The sequence below is a fragment of the Ptychodera flava genome, chromosome 2, assembly GCF_041260155.1.
Source record: "Ptychodera flava strain L36383 chromosome 2, AS_Pfla_20210202, whole genome shotgun sequence".
NCBI lineage: Eukaryota > Metazoa > Hemichordata > Enteropneusta > Ptychoderidae > Ptychodera > Ptychodera flava.
In genome coordinates this window covers 11,057,113-11,071,986 of record NC_091929.1, presented here as the reverse complement: position 1 = coordinate 11,071,986, position 14,874 = coordinate 11,057,113, and the positions used below count along the sequence as shown (strand labels likewise).

At 37.7% G+C, this 14,874-nt stretch overlaps 2 protein-coding genes across 3 annotated transcripts in view; one reads left to right on the top strand and one right to left on the bottom strand.

The window, feature by feature from the left end:
• The window catches only part of LOC139114347 (AT-rich interactive domain-containing protein 2-like), a 53,802-nt gene extending 50,366 nt beyond the window's left edge, over positions 1 to 3,436 (top strand). The window contains exon 19 of the mRNA XM_070676019.1: positions 571 to 3,436. Within this exon, the coding sequence (XP_070532120.1) occupies positions 571 to 715 (145 nt within the window). The 3' untranslated portion in view covers positions 716 to 3,436. The remainder of the gene's footprint in view (positions 1 to 570) is intronic.
• A 1,120-nt stretch (positions 3,437 to 4,556) lies between these two features.
• LOC139114337 (coatomer subunit beta-like) overlaps positions 4,557 to 14,874 on the bottom strand; it is a 28,694-nt gene continuing 18,376 nt past the window's right edge. For both annotated transcript variants that reach the window (XM_070676007.1, XM_070675997.1), the window contains exons 18-25: positions 14,398 to 14,487; positions 13,751 to 13,837; positions 11,572 to 11,716; positions 10,780 to 10,899; positions 10,394 to 10,539; positions 7,166 to 7,255; positions 6,762 to 6,917; positions 4,557 to 5,881 (exon numbers count right to left, since the gene is read on the bottom strand). In XM_070676007.1, coding sequence (XP_070532108.1) covers positions 5,804 to 5,881; positions 6,762 to 6,917; positions 7,166 to 7,255; positions 10,394 to 10,539; positions 10,780 to 10,899; positions 11,572 to 11,716; positions 13,751 to 13,837; positions 14,398 to 14,487 — 912 coding nt within the window. In that variant the 3' untranslated portion in view covers positions 4,557 to 5,803. The remainder of the gene's footprint in view (positions 5,882 to 6,761; positions 6,918 to 7,165; positions 7,256 to 10,393; positions 10,540 to 10,779; positions 10,900 to 11,571; positions 11,717 to 13,750; positions 13,838 to 14,397; positions 14,488 to 14,874) is intronic.

Here is a 14,874-nt window from a genome sequence, read left to right as displayed (position 1 = left end):
GTGTAAAAATATATGATGGGCATTGCACATCAGTGTATCATCAAGTGTGGCAAAAATTTCATGCAATTCAAACATCTTTCCACGGATTTCCATGATGGTCTGTTTTTCAAGGTACACAGCAAAGCCATGATAATGTTCTTTTTTTCCTTTGCTAATTTTTGCTCATGTAGAAGTCATTTTTCTTAGAGATACTGTAACTGTTTTTCTTCCGTATGGATGTGTTTACATCTGAAATAAGGAGATAAGTAGATAAATAAATGGCGTAGTTTTAGTGATCATAACACACTGAGTAAGCTCCACACAAAATGGCATGTGTGTGTGTGTGTGTGTGTGTGTGTGTGTGTGTGTGTGTGTGTGAATATGGACTTTCCTGGCATTGTGTGGTAAAAAGTGACCTGGCTGAAAATCACCTTTTGTCATTTTTGTAATCATTATCTCCCTCTCACCTGATATGTCACAGAAACACTGAGATTGAATATAGAGCCAGTGTAAGTCCTAAATGAATGTCAAGACAGTTTAGCTGAATGTGTTCCAATTTTGTAATGATTTTGTTTTTTTCTTTCTTTTCAGGCAACTATCACGGTATGAACGTCATCTTGCCAACTTAGCCTTGAGTAATCTAGAAGCAGCCATAACGGTCTCCAAATGTCTTGGCGAGTTTAACCATCAAAAGGAAATGGAAACCCAGCATCAGAGAATGGTTTCAAGAAGGTGAAAGTGGCTGCTTCTCATTGGAGGAAATTTGAAATGAGAATTGGTGATTGGTAGCCGATGTATCCAATGCTATGAACTCTTTCAAATATGTGCCAGACAAACGACTCTATGAGGCTTTTTGATTGGCTGATATCTCAACAGTTGCTAAGAAATATTTTGATCGATGGACTGTAAATATCAGCCCAGTGTTCTGTTGAAAAATTTTGAATATGCATGATTTCCAAATATGGACATGACAACAGTAATATCTAGCAATAGTAGACGCAACATGTCTGTTATCTATTGCATGAAATTTTGTTTATTTATTGACAGTGCTCATCATTTTACGTACAGGACATGTATATTTTCACAAAAATATTTTCAATGTCTTTCGGGGGTTGCAGGGATTGTAAGCTCGTTCTCAATATTTGTATAAAGCCATATTTTGTCAGTTGTGATAGGATTTCATCTCAAATTGTGTTTTGGGAGGGTGCTCAAATTCACTTCAGGTTACACTGTAAACAAGAAAAAAAAGTTGTTCCACTGTTGTTTGTATCATTCCTCAACGTTGGCTTTATAAGATTTTCTCTTTCTCGTGACAGGTCAAAGTTGAGGCCTGATTTTGTACAAAAAAAGAATTAATGACAGGTCAAAGGTCAGACCTGGTTTGTACAAACTTTGATTGACAGCAGTGGTACGATGAGATGGATTGTTGTGTCTGATTTGTACAAACTTGCGTAATATAGATGAGTTCTCACTTTTGAGAGGTCAGATGTCTGAGTTCATATCTGATTTTCAGAGGTCAGAGGTCATATCTGATCATTATACAGCAACTGCGTTCTTTCTTTCTTTCTTTCTTTCCAAGATGTGTGATTGAAACAGCTTTTGTGACTTTTGATGCTAGTTTAATATATTTTGTAGTAAGTTATTAGCAGAATTCAATTGTATACCACAAAGGGAAGACATTTTGTTCAGTTTTGTGAATTTAATCAAATCTCTGGAGTATGTACATGTGTATATATTGCACAGTGCTTTTGGGTTTTTTTCTATTCCAACATGATAAATGTTGCAACGCTTTTTTGGAATAATTCTGTATAAACTTGTCATTTTTTGTCGTGCTTTACTGAAAATTACTGTTTTTGCTGCATTTGAGTAGAAATCAGTAAAAGATGAATAAATGAATGACTTTCTCTCTCCATTGAATCATAAAAAAGCACCTGTGTCTACAGCCAGGCAATGTTTGGTTTAGGACTCATAATGTGGTCAACTCACACTTGCCAATGACTTAAGAGCCAACACACTTTGAGTAACCATCAATCTGAGTAACCATCAATCTGAGTAACCATCAATCTGAGTAACCATCAAGCTATGAGTAACCATTAATCTGAGTAACCATCAATCTGTGAGCAACCATCAATCCGAGTAACCATCAATCTGGGTAACCATCAATCTGTGACATTCCAAATTTGTCATTCAAGCACCATCGAATTGCTAGTAACCGAACCATGACAAAATCCAGATATACCACAAAATGTTTTGATCCATTCACCCCATTTCCCTGTGGACAGGTCCACAGTAATCATTGAAATCAATGAGGCTTTTAGCAAACCATGGTTGTTTAAAGGTTAACAGAATACTCCTCCCGTCTACAAGCATTGTCAAGGCCTGGCATTTGTCATATGTATTTTCCTGTTCTCACAATGGTATGTCTTTTCTTTGCTGTGACCATACTAAATAAACATGTTGTGAAAATGTTCAGATAGGAATGAACACAATGCAATGAAAAACTAGTTTTCCTATAAAGTGACTGGTGACCAATATTTAAATTAATCTACTTTCAGTATGTCCAGGTATCTCTCATCAAGGGTTTTCACAACAGGCTTTCTTTGAACAGATTGTTCAAAACAACAAAACTTTCTAAACTAACTTCCATCTTCCGGTTTGTAATTTTGTATTAAAGAACTGAAAAAAAGGTTATATTATGTGACAATTCAGTAACTTACAATAATGCAGAATGTTCAGTCTGAAACCATGCTTTAATTGGCTATTTCAAAGTTCAGAGGTCAAAGTGATGATTCTGATTGATCCTAAACTAAACATTCACGCCATTATCATCAATCAATCTATGCATAGAAGATGCAGTAGTCATCTGTGCTGGCCAATGTGATGCAGAGGCCGTCTTTACCAGCCATTGCAATGCAGAGGCCGTCTTTACGAGCCAATGTGATGCAGAGGCCATCTTTTGTGGCCAATATGATACAGAAGCCATCTTCACTGGCCAATATGATGCAGAAGCCATCTTCACCGGCCAATATGATGCAGAAGCCGTCTATACTGGCCAATGTGATGAAGAAGCAGTCTTCACTGGCTAATGTGATGCAGAGGCCGTCTTCACTGGCCATTTGTAAATATCAAAACCCGAACACAAAATCTTCCAATTTCCAGGAAAGACATCTTGAGATATTCCAATGTCTTGACTGAAAATACAAGAAACATCAATGCGTGAAAAATTCTCTAAATTGCAATGAATTTAAATTAACTTTCTTTCTAATTTTTCCAGGGAAATTGTTTTCTTTTGTTGTTTTTTCCAAGTATGTGTGTGTACAAATGTAGTGCAGAACAAGTTGTAATTTTCATGTTTTTTTGTTTTCTGGTATTGCTTTTCCAGCAAAAGTTATTGAATATTTGTAACTTAAATGATATAGTCACAACCAAATAAAGGTTTTGGTTTCTCCACAATGTATCTTCTGTTTTTATGTCTTTGATTACCATTACCTTTCCAACAACTCTATCATCTCCCCCGTTTCAGTTGTCAAGGCATCGTTACAGAAAGAATAGAGATATCATACACGAGGCCCTATTTAAAACTCATTGGCATGTGGGGATTGTCTCACATTGATTCAGCAGACAAGATGCCCTCCATTAGATTAAAATTCCCTCCCCCATGCAAGTTCATAAATGTGAAGTGTGGTTGTCGGCCAGACAGCACAATTTTGACTATTCCCGTATCTCACTGCTGTGGTCCAATTTACAAGGAATTCCGAGTGAACAAGTTCAATATACAGACACACACAATCAACCTTTTACAGCTTCAAGTGAATTCTGCTCTTAACGTCACTTGAATCATCGCATGATGCAGAGACGTGCAAATCATTGCTTGTGATAAGGTCATACATCCATCAAAACTTACACGCCTTGCAGCTGGTTCAGTAACACCCATCACCACAAACTACATGTATATATGAACATGAGAAACACAAAAAGGCACACAAAATTTAATTACCCATTTTCTTAATAAAACAAATTGTTTAATTCATTTTATCCATGATTTTGTTTAATTGAAGACGTAGCAGTGAGATACGGGAATAGTCAAAATTGTGCTGTCTGGCCGACAACCACACTTCACATTTATGAACTTGTAAATTGGACCACACTCGCCATTGATAACATTGAGTTTGGCCCAAACTATGGCACTGAACGCTTTGAGGTTCTTTAAAATACATTTTTGGTCTGCTGCATGTGAGGGTTCATTTTGAAGTTTACAGTCTAAGTACAGTTTTCACCAGCTTATTTTTTTGGAAAAAAAGATTTGTTCACCCATAGAAATAACAGAGGTGGTGGCCATTTTGAATTTAAAACATTGGTAAATTTGAGGTAACTTGTTTCCAAAGTACCAAAATTTGCAAGGTGATCCCCAATTTTGATTTTGAACAACAGTAGCTGAAAGTTTCCTTTACGAAAATTTGAGCAAAAGTTGAAATCTTATACTTTCAAGGCACAGCCTACTCTCAAGTCATATTATTCATCGGAGAAAATTTCCCCATGGAGGGGAAACTATACAGTGAATTGAGACCAGACAGTGGTGTCTTTTCATCTTCTTTATTGTTAACAGCTGTAATGCTTACATTTCTCATCTTTTACAACTTAACTTTGCATTACTAACAGATGATATTACTGTGATGGCTACCCTTGGCAAAGACTGGTAACAATGAAAGATGGATACAATGCAGGAACATTTTCTATGTAGGGTTCCTGCTTGTGACATCATAATAATTAAACTCCAGTAAAACCCTGTGACAAAAAAAACAGTCCTGGTGAGCGATTCTCATGCAGAAAACAGAATATTATTTTATTGCAATCCATCACCATGTGATCATAATTTCCATCAATGAGTGCAGGAAAGTAAGAATGAACTTTTACGATAAGCAGGCTCCTTTCCAATCAGTGTACCGCTGTAATTAAAATCTTAATGCACAAAGTAGTCCAAACTGAAACCCAAACATTTGGACTGTATTTTTTCCTCAAAGACTGGTTAGATTTGGTCGGGGAGAGTTGAATGGCCCTCATTTTGTGTTTGTCAATTATCCAGTGCCATAACAGTGAGCCAGTCACTGGCTGTGCTGTGCTCCATACATCACAGTCCATCTGTAGCAGCTAATTGAACACAATATTATCACAACAGAAACTCACAGGCCATATTTGAAGCTATTACAGGCTTTATGAAGACTTTGTTAATTTTTGAGTAGCTTGACAGTGTTTGGTTACCTCCACCAAGGGCATCAACCAATCAGAAATGAGCTAATTCTAGCTTGAGCGATTCAGTTGATAATACCCATAATTTTTGCATAAATTAAATCAGCACTTCAATGTATGGTATCACAATGACACTAGAACTCAGTAAAATCACTGATATATATATATTGAAGTAAAAATATCTTTCAAAGTCTTTTCCAAAGCTGAAAGCCACCTGTGCACAGGTGCATCTTTGCTAATATGCAAATTGAGGGCTGAAAGCAATTACGGCACAGCTAAAGAATATGGACCTATGCTGAACAATTTTAAAAATCACCATCCTAGGGGGCCATACTTCAAAAAGTTAGGGAGGCCCCCTCAGGATACCTGGTAGTTTTCATAATATTTGGATCCACTGTTCTTCAGGTATGCCTAAATTGCAATTTGCATATATTTCTCTACATGCAGTAAAATATCATGCTTATTCCCTAAAATGGTGGCAGTACTGCATTTCTGTTCTCAATATTGGGTTTTTCTTCTCCTACACAAAGTTCTAGCATGGTTCTGATCTTCTCACAAAAAAACTTAGATTTCTTTGTTAGTCTTCTGTTGGTAGTTTTGATTTGTCGACTTTCTGAGACATGTTGATCTTGTCTCCGAGACTCAATGCCATACCCTGTGATGGAAAGACGAAAAAGAGAAATTTGAATGTTCTGCTTTAAAGAGAGATGACCTGTCCAAAACACAACAATTATTTCTGTTTAGGTGTAGTGAACCCAAAGCTCTTCACACATTTCAAAAAAATTGTAGTAGTTTTCATTACCATGAATTGGACCCAACCCATTGTTGTCAATGGTGAGCGTGGACCTGTTTACAGAGAATCGGGATGAACTGGATAACCTACTCACTGTAAAACTTTGGTTCAACTGTATCGTTTTCTGGGTCAAAAATTTGACCTTTGTATTTGACAATAGGGGTGAGAGGGTTAAAACAACCATTCCTGCCATATGAAAGTTTGTGAGAAGTAAGTTTTAGAACCATCTGAAATTTACTTTTGTGATAACAGGAAGCCCTTAAGGTTTCTGAAGAAAAATCATGGATAATGAGGCCATTTTGAATTTGGTAAACTTGAAAATTCAAGGCAATGCTATTCTGAGATAAAAATATCTGTATGATGAACCAAATAATTTTTATTATTGCAATATGTAACATACATCACAAAACATCTGTACTTCATACATTTTTACAGAATCTCTTTGCAATGAAGTATTGCGAAGGACTGGAGGCCTGCAATTGTTTTGAGTTCATGACCTTATTTGTTTTGAAATGAATGAAGCAAGACCATACACTTGACCAGTTCACCCAAATATCCTAGAAACAGGTCCCGCAATCACCCATCAATGGGTTTGGGCCATACCATGCTCGTGAGAGGGTTCAACAAATCTCAACAAGATGTCCAAAACTGACCGTCTCAACTTTCATGGAGAGTGTTGAGTATCTCAATAAAAATGGAGAGACCCAGGATAAGTGAATGAGAGGACTTAAGATATAATTACCTGTGATTTTGCTCGGATTCTGATGTGACCAACCACTGGAGTTTCTGGGGCTGAATTGTACGGTTTCTCAACGCTCAAGTTAGCTAATGCATCTTCACCAAAGATAGACTTGGCATACAGATTGGCTGCCATGAACCCACACTGACCTTTCAATGCCTGAAATCGACCAATTGGGCTACATGTTAGAGAGCATTCAGCAGGCATGAACCAATCAAATCATGGCTTATAAAACTGCATGTTATCTAGCCAATACTCATCAAAAGTCTAAATATCAGAGTCAATTTTTTAAATATGTAAATCAAATCTTACACATCTCAGTTGTTTTGAGCACATTTATAACAGAATCATTTCAACTTCAACTTCTTGTTGATTGAAATAAATTGTAAATAACAACAAAACCTTACCTTGTCTGGAGTGAGGCATTTCATGTTGGTTGACTGTATCAGATGTTTTAAGTATGTGTTCAAATCAGCAATGTTTGTATTCACTGTCACCTGCATTACAGAATAATAAAATGCATGAATCAATGGATGAATCAATCAACCATTAACAAAGGACACGAATGAAGACACAAGCAAATACTGAACTACTTGATAAATTCTCGAAGTTAACGAGGTCTGTTCTACACACACTAGCACATGTACATTTGTACTCGTTGAGGACAGTATATCAAATTGAATTCCCTTCACTTGCACTTTAACTCTTGCTATGTTAAACAGCTTTTGTCTTGTGCTGGGGTTGGGGGTTGGGGGTGGGGGGTCAAACCGCATGATATGGAAATGCCTTGTGGGTAAAAGGATGACTTTTCACCACAGCAAGAGATGGAGATGGTGATCTGATAAATGTTGGTTTGAGAAACAAACTAAACTCATCCATCTTCTCATCTTTTCAGGCATTTCTGGTGTAAAATTTCTGTACTGCCTAAAACTTTACTTTGGCTTCTGTAATCTTATGTGTTTTACCTGTAGAAATCAGCCATATTGAAAATATGTTTGACTAAATCAGCCATATTGAAAATATGTTTGACTGCCTGAGACTTTTGTGACTCACTTAGGTGGTAAAATCATATTTAAGGTACAAAGAAGTTAATACATACTGCCTATACATTGACCTTTCTTCAAAGAGGTTAAAGGGAAACCGAAGTCCAGCGACATTGACCGTTTATCTCTTCCAAAATCACCCCTGAATAAAATGCAGCTCAAATTTGCAACATAATTGCACGCGCCGACGACTACGGAGCGACGAAAAGAGACATTGAAGTAGACGACATTTATGGAAATGAGCTCGGAATCCCATGCGCGCGAAAGGGCTCATGGGAGGAGCGTGCGTGACGTCATCGGCTATACACGAACGTGTGTGACAGCCTACAAAAGCATTGGAGTCTATGACTGCAGGAGTGCAGTTCTGCACGTTACGACTCTTTAATGCTCAGTAGCATAAAAAATAGTTAACTGTTGTTCAGTTGAGTGCAAAAATCACTCAGGGAAGAACAAACGGAGTCAGCTTTTACCGTCTTCCCACAGAACAGCTTTTTCGAAGACAGTGGCTAAAGAAAGTCGGGCGAGTTTAAAAATCTGTAAAAGACGTTATGTTCTAATTCTTTCAGGATGATTGTTTTATAAGGGATTTCGGGATTCTGATACCGATACAAGACGATACCACACAATGCGGTTCGTATCTTGACATGCTGAGTCAGCCTACTATCGCCGGTTTTAACCAGATAAATATTAATATTGGCGATTTCGGGACTCTAAAATCCGAAGACGAAACTACACAAAGCGTCTCTTATCTTGACATCCCGGGTCTGCCAAATCTCCGATTTATAACCAATAAATATAGGCAATTTCGGGACTATACCTTGTAATATTGATATTACAAGATATTGGAATGACTTTTTGCCTAATGTGTCTCGGCACGCCGGATGTGAGAAATCGCCGATATTATATTTACCCGATAAATATCAATTGCGCCGGAACTCCTAGGCTAATATCGATACCAGACGATCCTAGATTTACTTGCACTGTGTGGTGTTGGCATGCCGGGTCTACGAAATCACGGATATTTATCCGATAAATATCGGCGACTTAGGACTTTAACTCTGATACTAGACGATACTTTGTCAAATCGTGGGTAAATATCCGATGTATATCAGAGATTTCACCAGCTAACAGATCTGACCACCCGAATACCTCTGTCCGACTCTTAGTTCAAAAATAGCATCCATGGCCGGAAGTCAAGAATACTGTATGTTTTATATTATTAGATTTATTAATGCACGAAATACATTTTTTACATGTAAAGCATTTTTTTTCATTAAATGTCCACACGGGACTTCGTCGAGAGGGCCGATCGGATATCATCGGGACTCGGGAGGCCCTTGCACAAATTACATTCTTTACATGTAAACATTTTTACTTGGCGATCGGGACCTGAACAGAGGACATATCGGAAATCATCGGGAGTTTGGGCTGGTCTTGTATGAAACACATTCCTTTAAGTTACAGCAAGCTTTAAGACGATACTATTTTTTAAATAGCGGGCAAATATTCATTATATCGGTGATTTCATCACTTTGTAGATCTGAGTAAGTCCGACTTCCTAAGTTCGACACCAGCTTCGAAAAACAGACGACACTATAATAGATTTGTCAAATCGCGAATAAATATTTTCTGATACATATCGGAGATTTCGCAACCTTAAAGATCTGGCCAAGCTCGACTTACACCGGTAACACATACAATCAGTCAATCATTCCGTATCATTCACGAACCAAAAATTAATTTTAAGCGACTGATACAGAAAACTCTGTTTTAGAAACGTAGCGTTGAAGGATCGCAGGGTCAATCAGTCTCTCCAATCCAGTTCGGGGTCTGTAGGGCCTACTAGCACAGTGACTCCCTCCGCTGAATCATACAGAAAACGCAAGCAACCAAGATATGAACGATGTTTTGAGATGCTTTCTAATTATTACATATATTGGACAGGTTCAAATTAGTATGGTTTGATTTCAGTCAGGGAAAAGTAATACTCGATGTCAGAAATATCGCTGTCCGAACTCTCCATAGTCGTCTTACGAACGTGCTGAACTGTTCACAGTACTCCTCCAGCTGCAAGCTACAATCGTCTGTATCGCCGATGACGTCACGCACGCTTCTCCCATGAGCCCTTTCGCGCCCATGGAATTCCGGACTCATTTCCATAAATGTCGTCTACTTGAACTTCTCTTTTCGTCGCGCCGTAGTCGTCAGCGCGTGCAATTATGTTGCAAATTTGAGCTGCATTTTACTCTAGGGTGATTTTGGAAGGGATAAACTGTCAAAGTCGCTGGACTTAGGTTTCCCTTTAAAGTTCACAAGTTCTGGGTGAAATTAATATGAAATTGGTCCAATACTTGACGAACTAGTTCAAACTATCTCCCACAAGTTCCAATTTAATTTGAAATGTAGTCCAGTCAAGGCCCATCAATATTTGGAGCATGGATGTTTATTTCTTTCGCGTAAAAATATTACACTTGCCAGTTGATTACTACTTTGAACCTCAAAACTTGAATATTTTTGGAAACGTCACAGAGAGAATAAAATATTGACGCCAGAAGATGACAGAAAGGAAAACTGATATAGGTGTTGAATTACCTTGTTTTCCCATTCAAATTCGGCCCACATTTGACGGAATTCACTGTCGGTACACGATGCCGGAATGATGTAATCCATGACATCAATGTGAATGTCATTAAGTACGACAACATTCCTATCATTGGCTGCGCCAGAGACATCATACACTGAAAACAAAAATCAAGAAATTCGTATTCATTGCACTTTCTTCAAAATTATGCATTCTCTTCCTTGTTACTTTAAGACAGACACTCATAATTCCATGAAATCATTCTAACAGCATTTGCATGGCTAGCCGTCTTCAAGACAATCAATTACTTACTGGATTTTTGTAATACCTGTTTTCACTGGATACTTGTAAACTTTGAGTCCATTATAACAAAATTGACACAACCATAATCACTTACCAATATTTCCAAAGATGATTCCATTCTCTGTAGAGGCCACCTTGACATTGGCTTTGATGTTACAGAAATCATGTGGCGCCATGGTTACCGGCTGGGGTTTCTCCACCAACTTCAAATCACCTGTGTCACAGATGAAAATCTATGTTGAATAACATTCGTGATTGTAAAGAGTTTGTGTTTCGAGAACAATGTGCACTTGACTGACACAGGTGTCAATTTGATCATCTTGTGGACTGTTTATTTACTAACTGGTGATCTTCAGTTGTAAGTCTGCTGAGGAGACAGCAGATGACAAAGCATGCATGAATACAGAGAGAGCATTACTGAACAAAAGAGAACCTATCATATCGGGGGGGGACTCCTAGGATACAAGCGATATTTGGGTAAATGCCGCTATGAAGTCAATAAATGTGGCCTTGATCTTGTTTAAAATTTAGTTTTCAAGCAAAGGAAGTAGAGAAGTAAGCCTCTGAAATCGATGATTGAACAGGTGCCCCCTGAATATCAAGTACTCATAAACATGTGTCATGGCTGTTACCAAATGCACTTTTGATTTACAGAGTCAAGTTCCTGATGAAATCACTAACTGGTGATCTACAGCATATTGAAATATACTGAATATAAACACACATTTGTACACAACTTTGTTATGTTTGATAATGTCCAGGCTTCTAATTGAATGCACTGAATGATACCTATAACATACACAACTGAGGACAAACCAGATGTTTTCAATGCAGGATGGATCTGAAAGGATCTGATCACACTGGAAGGGTTTGTTGATGGACTTACCTAGTGTGGCTAATTCAAGAGTACAATTCTGCAATGTGTCGCTGGTTTGATTGACTATCAACACATCAAGTACAATGTCATACTGGTTGACGTGGACGTAAGCCTCGGCATAAACAGGATCTGAGAATCCAGTCAGTTGTGTTACCTAGACAACAAAATAAACCAGTGTGACTGACATCTGATTTGCAGTGAAACACTCAGACGGGTCAAAGATCAAAATCAGAGTATGCAGTGATACATGTCTGTCTGTCCAAGACAAGTACTTTGATATTGTGGATAAACACTTTTGAAAATTACTTGACCATATGAACAGATTAAAATTTTCAGCCTATCTTCAACATTACAGTCCCTTTCCTCCACCATTCATGTAAAAGTTTTAAGTCATACAACTCTGGGAACTTTCAGAATATTTTTTACACCATTGATCAACAACACACGACTTGAAAAGTCATCGTTGATGACACAGTCCCCACTTGTTAATGGGTACTTTGATTACATGTCCTCAGAGAGGATAGAGTCCTCTTCATTAATTAGGTCTGTGATAAAAATACTTTGATACAGATAGCGCTCAATGGCCAAGAATGACCTACATACAAGAAAGACCTACATATGTATGACATAGGTTAATGTCCTTGTACCAACTTTGAATAAAATCGGTTGAGATATGCCTGAGTATTATGGCTCTGTACATGAAAAAATCGTAACAAAATGGCCGCACGGCAGCCATATTGGATCGTATCACATAACAAATTGACATGCATATGTATGACAGTAGTCAATCTCCTTGTACCAACTTTGAATAAATTCGCTTGATACATGTCTGAGTATTATGGCTCTGTACATGAAAACATCGTAATAAAATGGCTGCCTAGCGGCCATATTGGATCGTATCACAAAACAAATAGACGTACATATGTATGACATAGGTCAATGTCCTTGTACCAACTTTGAATAAATTCGCTTGATACATGTCTGAGTATTATGGCTCTGTACATGAAAACATCGTAATAAAATGGCTGCCTAGCGGCCATATTGGATCGTATCACAAAACAAATAGACGTACATATGTATGACATAGGTCAATGTCCTTGTACCAACTTGGAATAAAATCGGTTGAGATATGCCTGAGTTTTGGCTCTATACATGAAAAAATTGTAATAAAATGGCCGCCTGGTGGCCATATTGGATCGTATCACAAAACAAATCGACATGCATATCTATGACATTGGTCAATGTCCTTGTACCAACTTTGAATAAAATTGGTCGAAACACGTCTGAGTAATGGCTCTGTACATGAAAAAATTGTAATAAAATGGCCGCCTGGCGGCCATATTGGATCGTATCACAAAACAAATTGACATGCATATCTATGACATTGGTAAATGTCCTTGTACCAACTTTGAATAAAATCGGTTGAAACATGTCTGAGTTATGGCTCTGTACATGAAAAAATCGTAATAAAATGGCCGCCAGGCGGCCATATTGGATCGTATCACAAAACAAATAGACTTGCATATCTATGACATTAGTCAATGTCCTTGTACCAACTTTGAATAAAATTGGTTGAAACATGTCTGAGTTATGGCTCTGTACATGAAAAAATTGTAATAAAATGGCCGCCTGGCGGCCATATTGGATCGTATCACAAAACAAATCGACATGCATATCTATGACACTGGTCAATGTCCTTGTACCAACTTTGAATAAAATCGGTTGAAACATGTCTGAGTTATGGCTCTGTACATGAAAATATCGTAATAAAATGGCCGCCTGGCGGCCATATTGGATCGTATCACAAAACAAATCGACGTGCATCTGTATGACATATGAAGTAATCCTTGTACCAAGTTTGAATGAAATCGCTCCTTGCATCTCTGAGATATCTGCGTGAACGGACGGACGCACGGACGGACGCCACACACGCACGCACGCACGGACGCACGCACGGACATGACCAAACCTATAAGTCCCCCCGACGGTGTCCGTGGGGACTAAAAAAGACTGGTCATTTGAGGAATATGTACCTAATAAGCTAGCATATAGATATACCAAATGAATAATCTGAGGATAATCTGTGCAAAGATGAGACGAACATTGTGCATAACACTCTGAAGCACTAGATATATTACACAGTGCTTGCAAAGGCAGTAAACTTGGATGAGTTTTAAAAGTGACTTACTTTGTTTAGTTTGGAACTTGAAATATCTGTACTTTCTTTTTTCTGTGTCTGTCCCATGGCAAGTGATAAACTCAAGGCTAGCTGATCCTACAGGAAGCAAAACATATAAATTGCTATGTTAATATTGGCAGGAGCCATTGAAAAAATAGACATCCTCTGTTATCTTGAAGGTGAAGATTGAAGGTAGTATTCTGATATACCACTTGTGGGAGCTCATTTTAAAGCTCTGTGAGTGAGAAAAATGTTCACTGTCTTAGTTTTTCGAAATTCGAAAGTTTTATTTTCCCATAGAGTTGCCACAGGGATGGCGGCCATTTTCAATTTCTATATCGGTAAATTTTGGGCAATTTGTTTCTGAAGTACAAAATTTTACACCGTGACCCCTGATTTTTATTCTCGATTTTTAAAGAGAAAGGTTGAAAGTTTCATTGAGGAAAGTTTGAGCAAAACTTTACATCTTTCACTTCCGAGATGCATACTAACTTAGCATAATAATGACTCTTTTATTACTAACTTGTGTTTCAAAAATATTGCTTTCTGTTGCAAAGTTGAGCTTCTACCTGGAAATAAAAGGACAAAGGGGGTTCATGTCTTCATGTAGGACTGGTCCATTTGATCAGAATAAAGGTGTAAGGAGTAAGACATACCTCTTGACTCCCTAACTCTGCTTTATTGAGTAACTGGACAAAGTTGATAGGATCATCGGCTTGAATGGTAAGGCCTTTCTTCCGATAACTCTGTGCACAAAAAAATAAAACAAATGCAATATTCATGAAAGCAGAAGTCAATGAGCTTATTGCAAACTGACAGAATAATCTGAAAATGTTCTCTTTCAAAATACATAATTATACAAACATTTTAATTTCAGTGTCATCATTTGTACAGATGAACTTCATTGACATTATAATGAACATGAATGTTGATTAAACTTTTGATCTCAACACACTAATTGTTGTTAAGAGAAAAAGTTTAATCGACAGTAATCATCGACAAACACAGATGAACTACCATGCATAAATGAACATTTAATATCAACCAATGTCACTATCAGCTACCCTACATTTCACATATGGAATTACCATTTGTGAGGTCTCAATCTCACAACAACCCTAAAAACCAGAAAT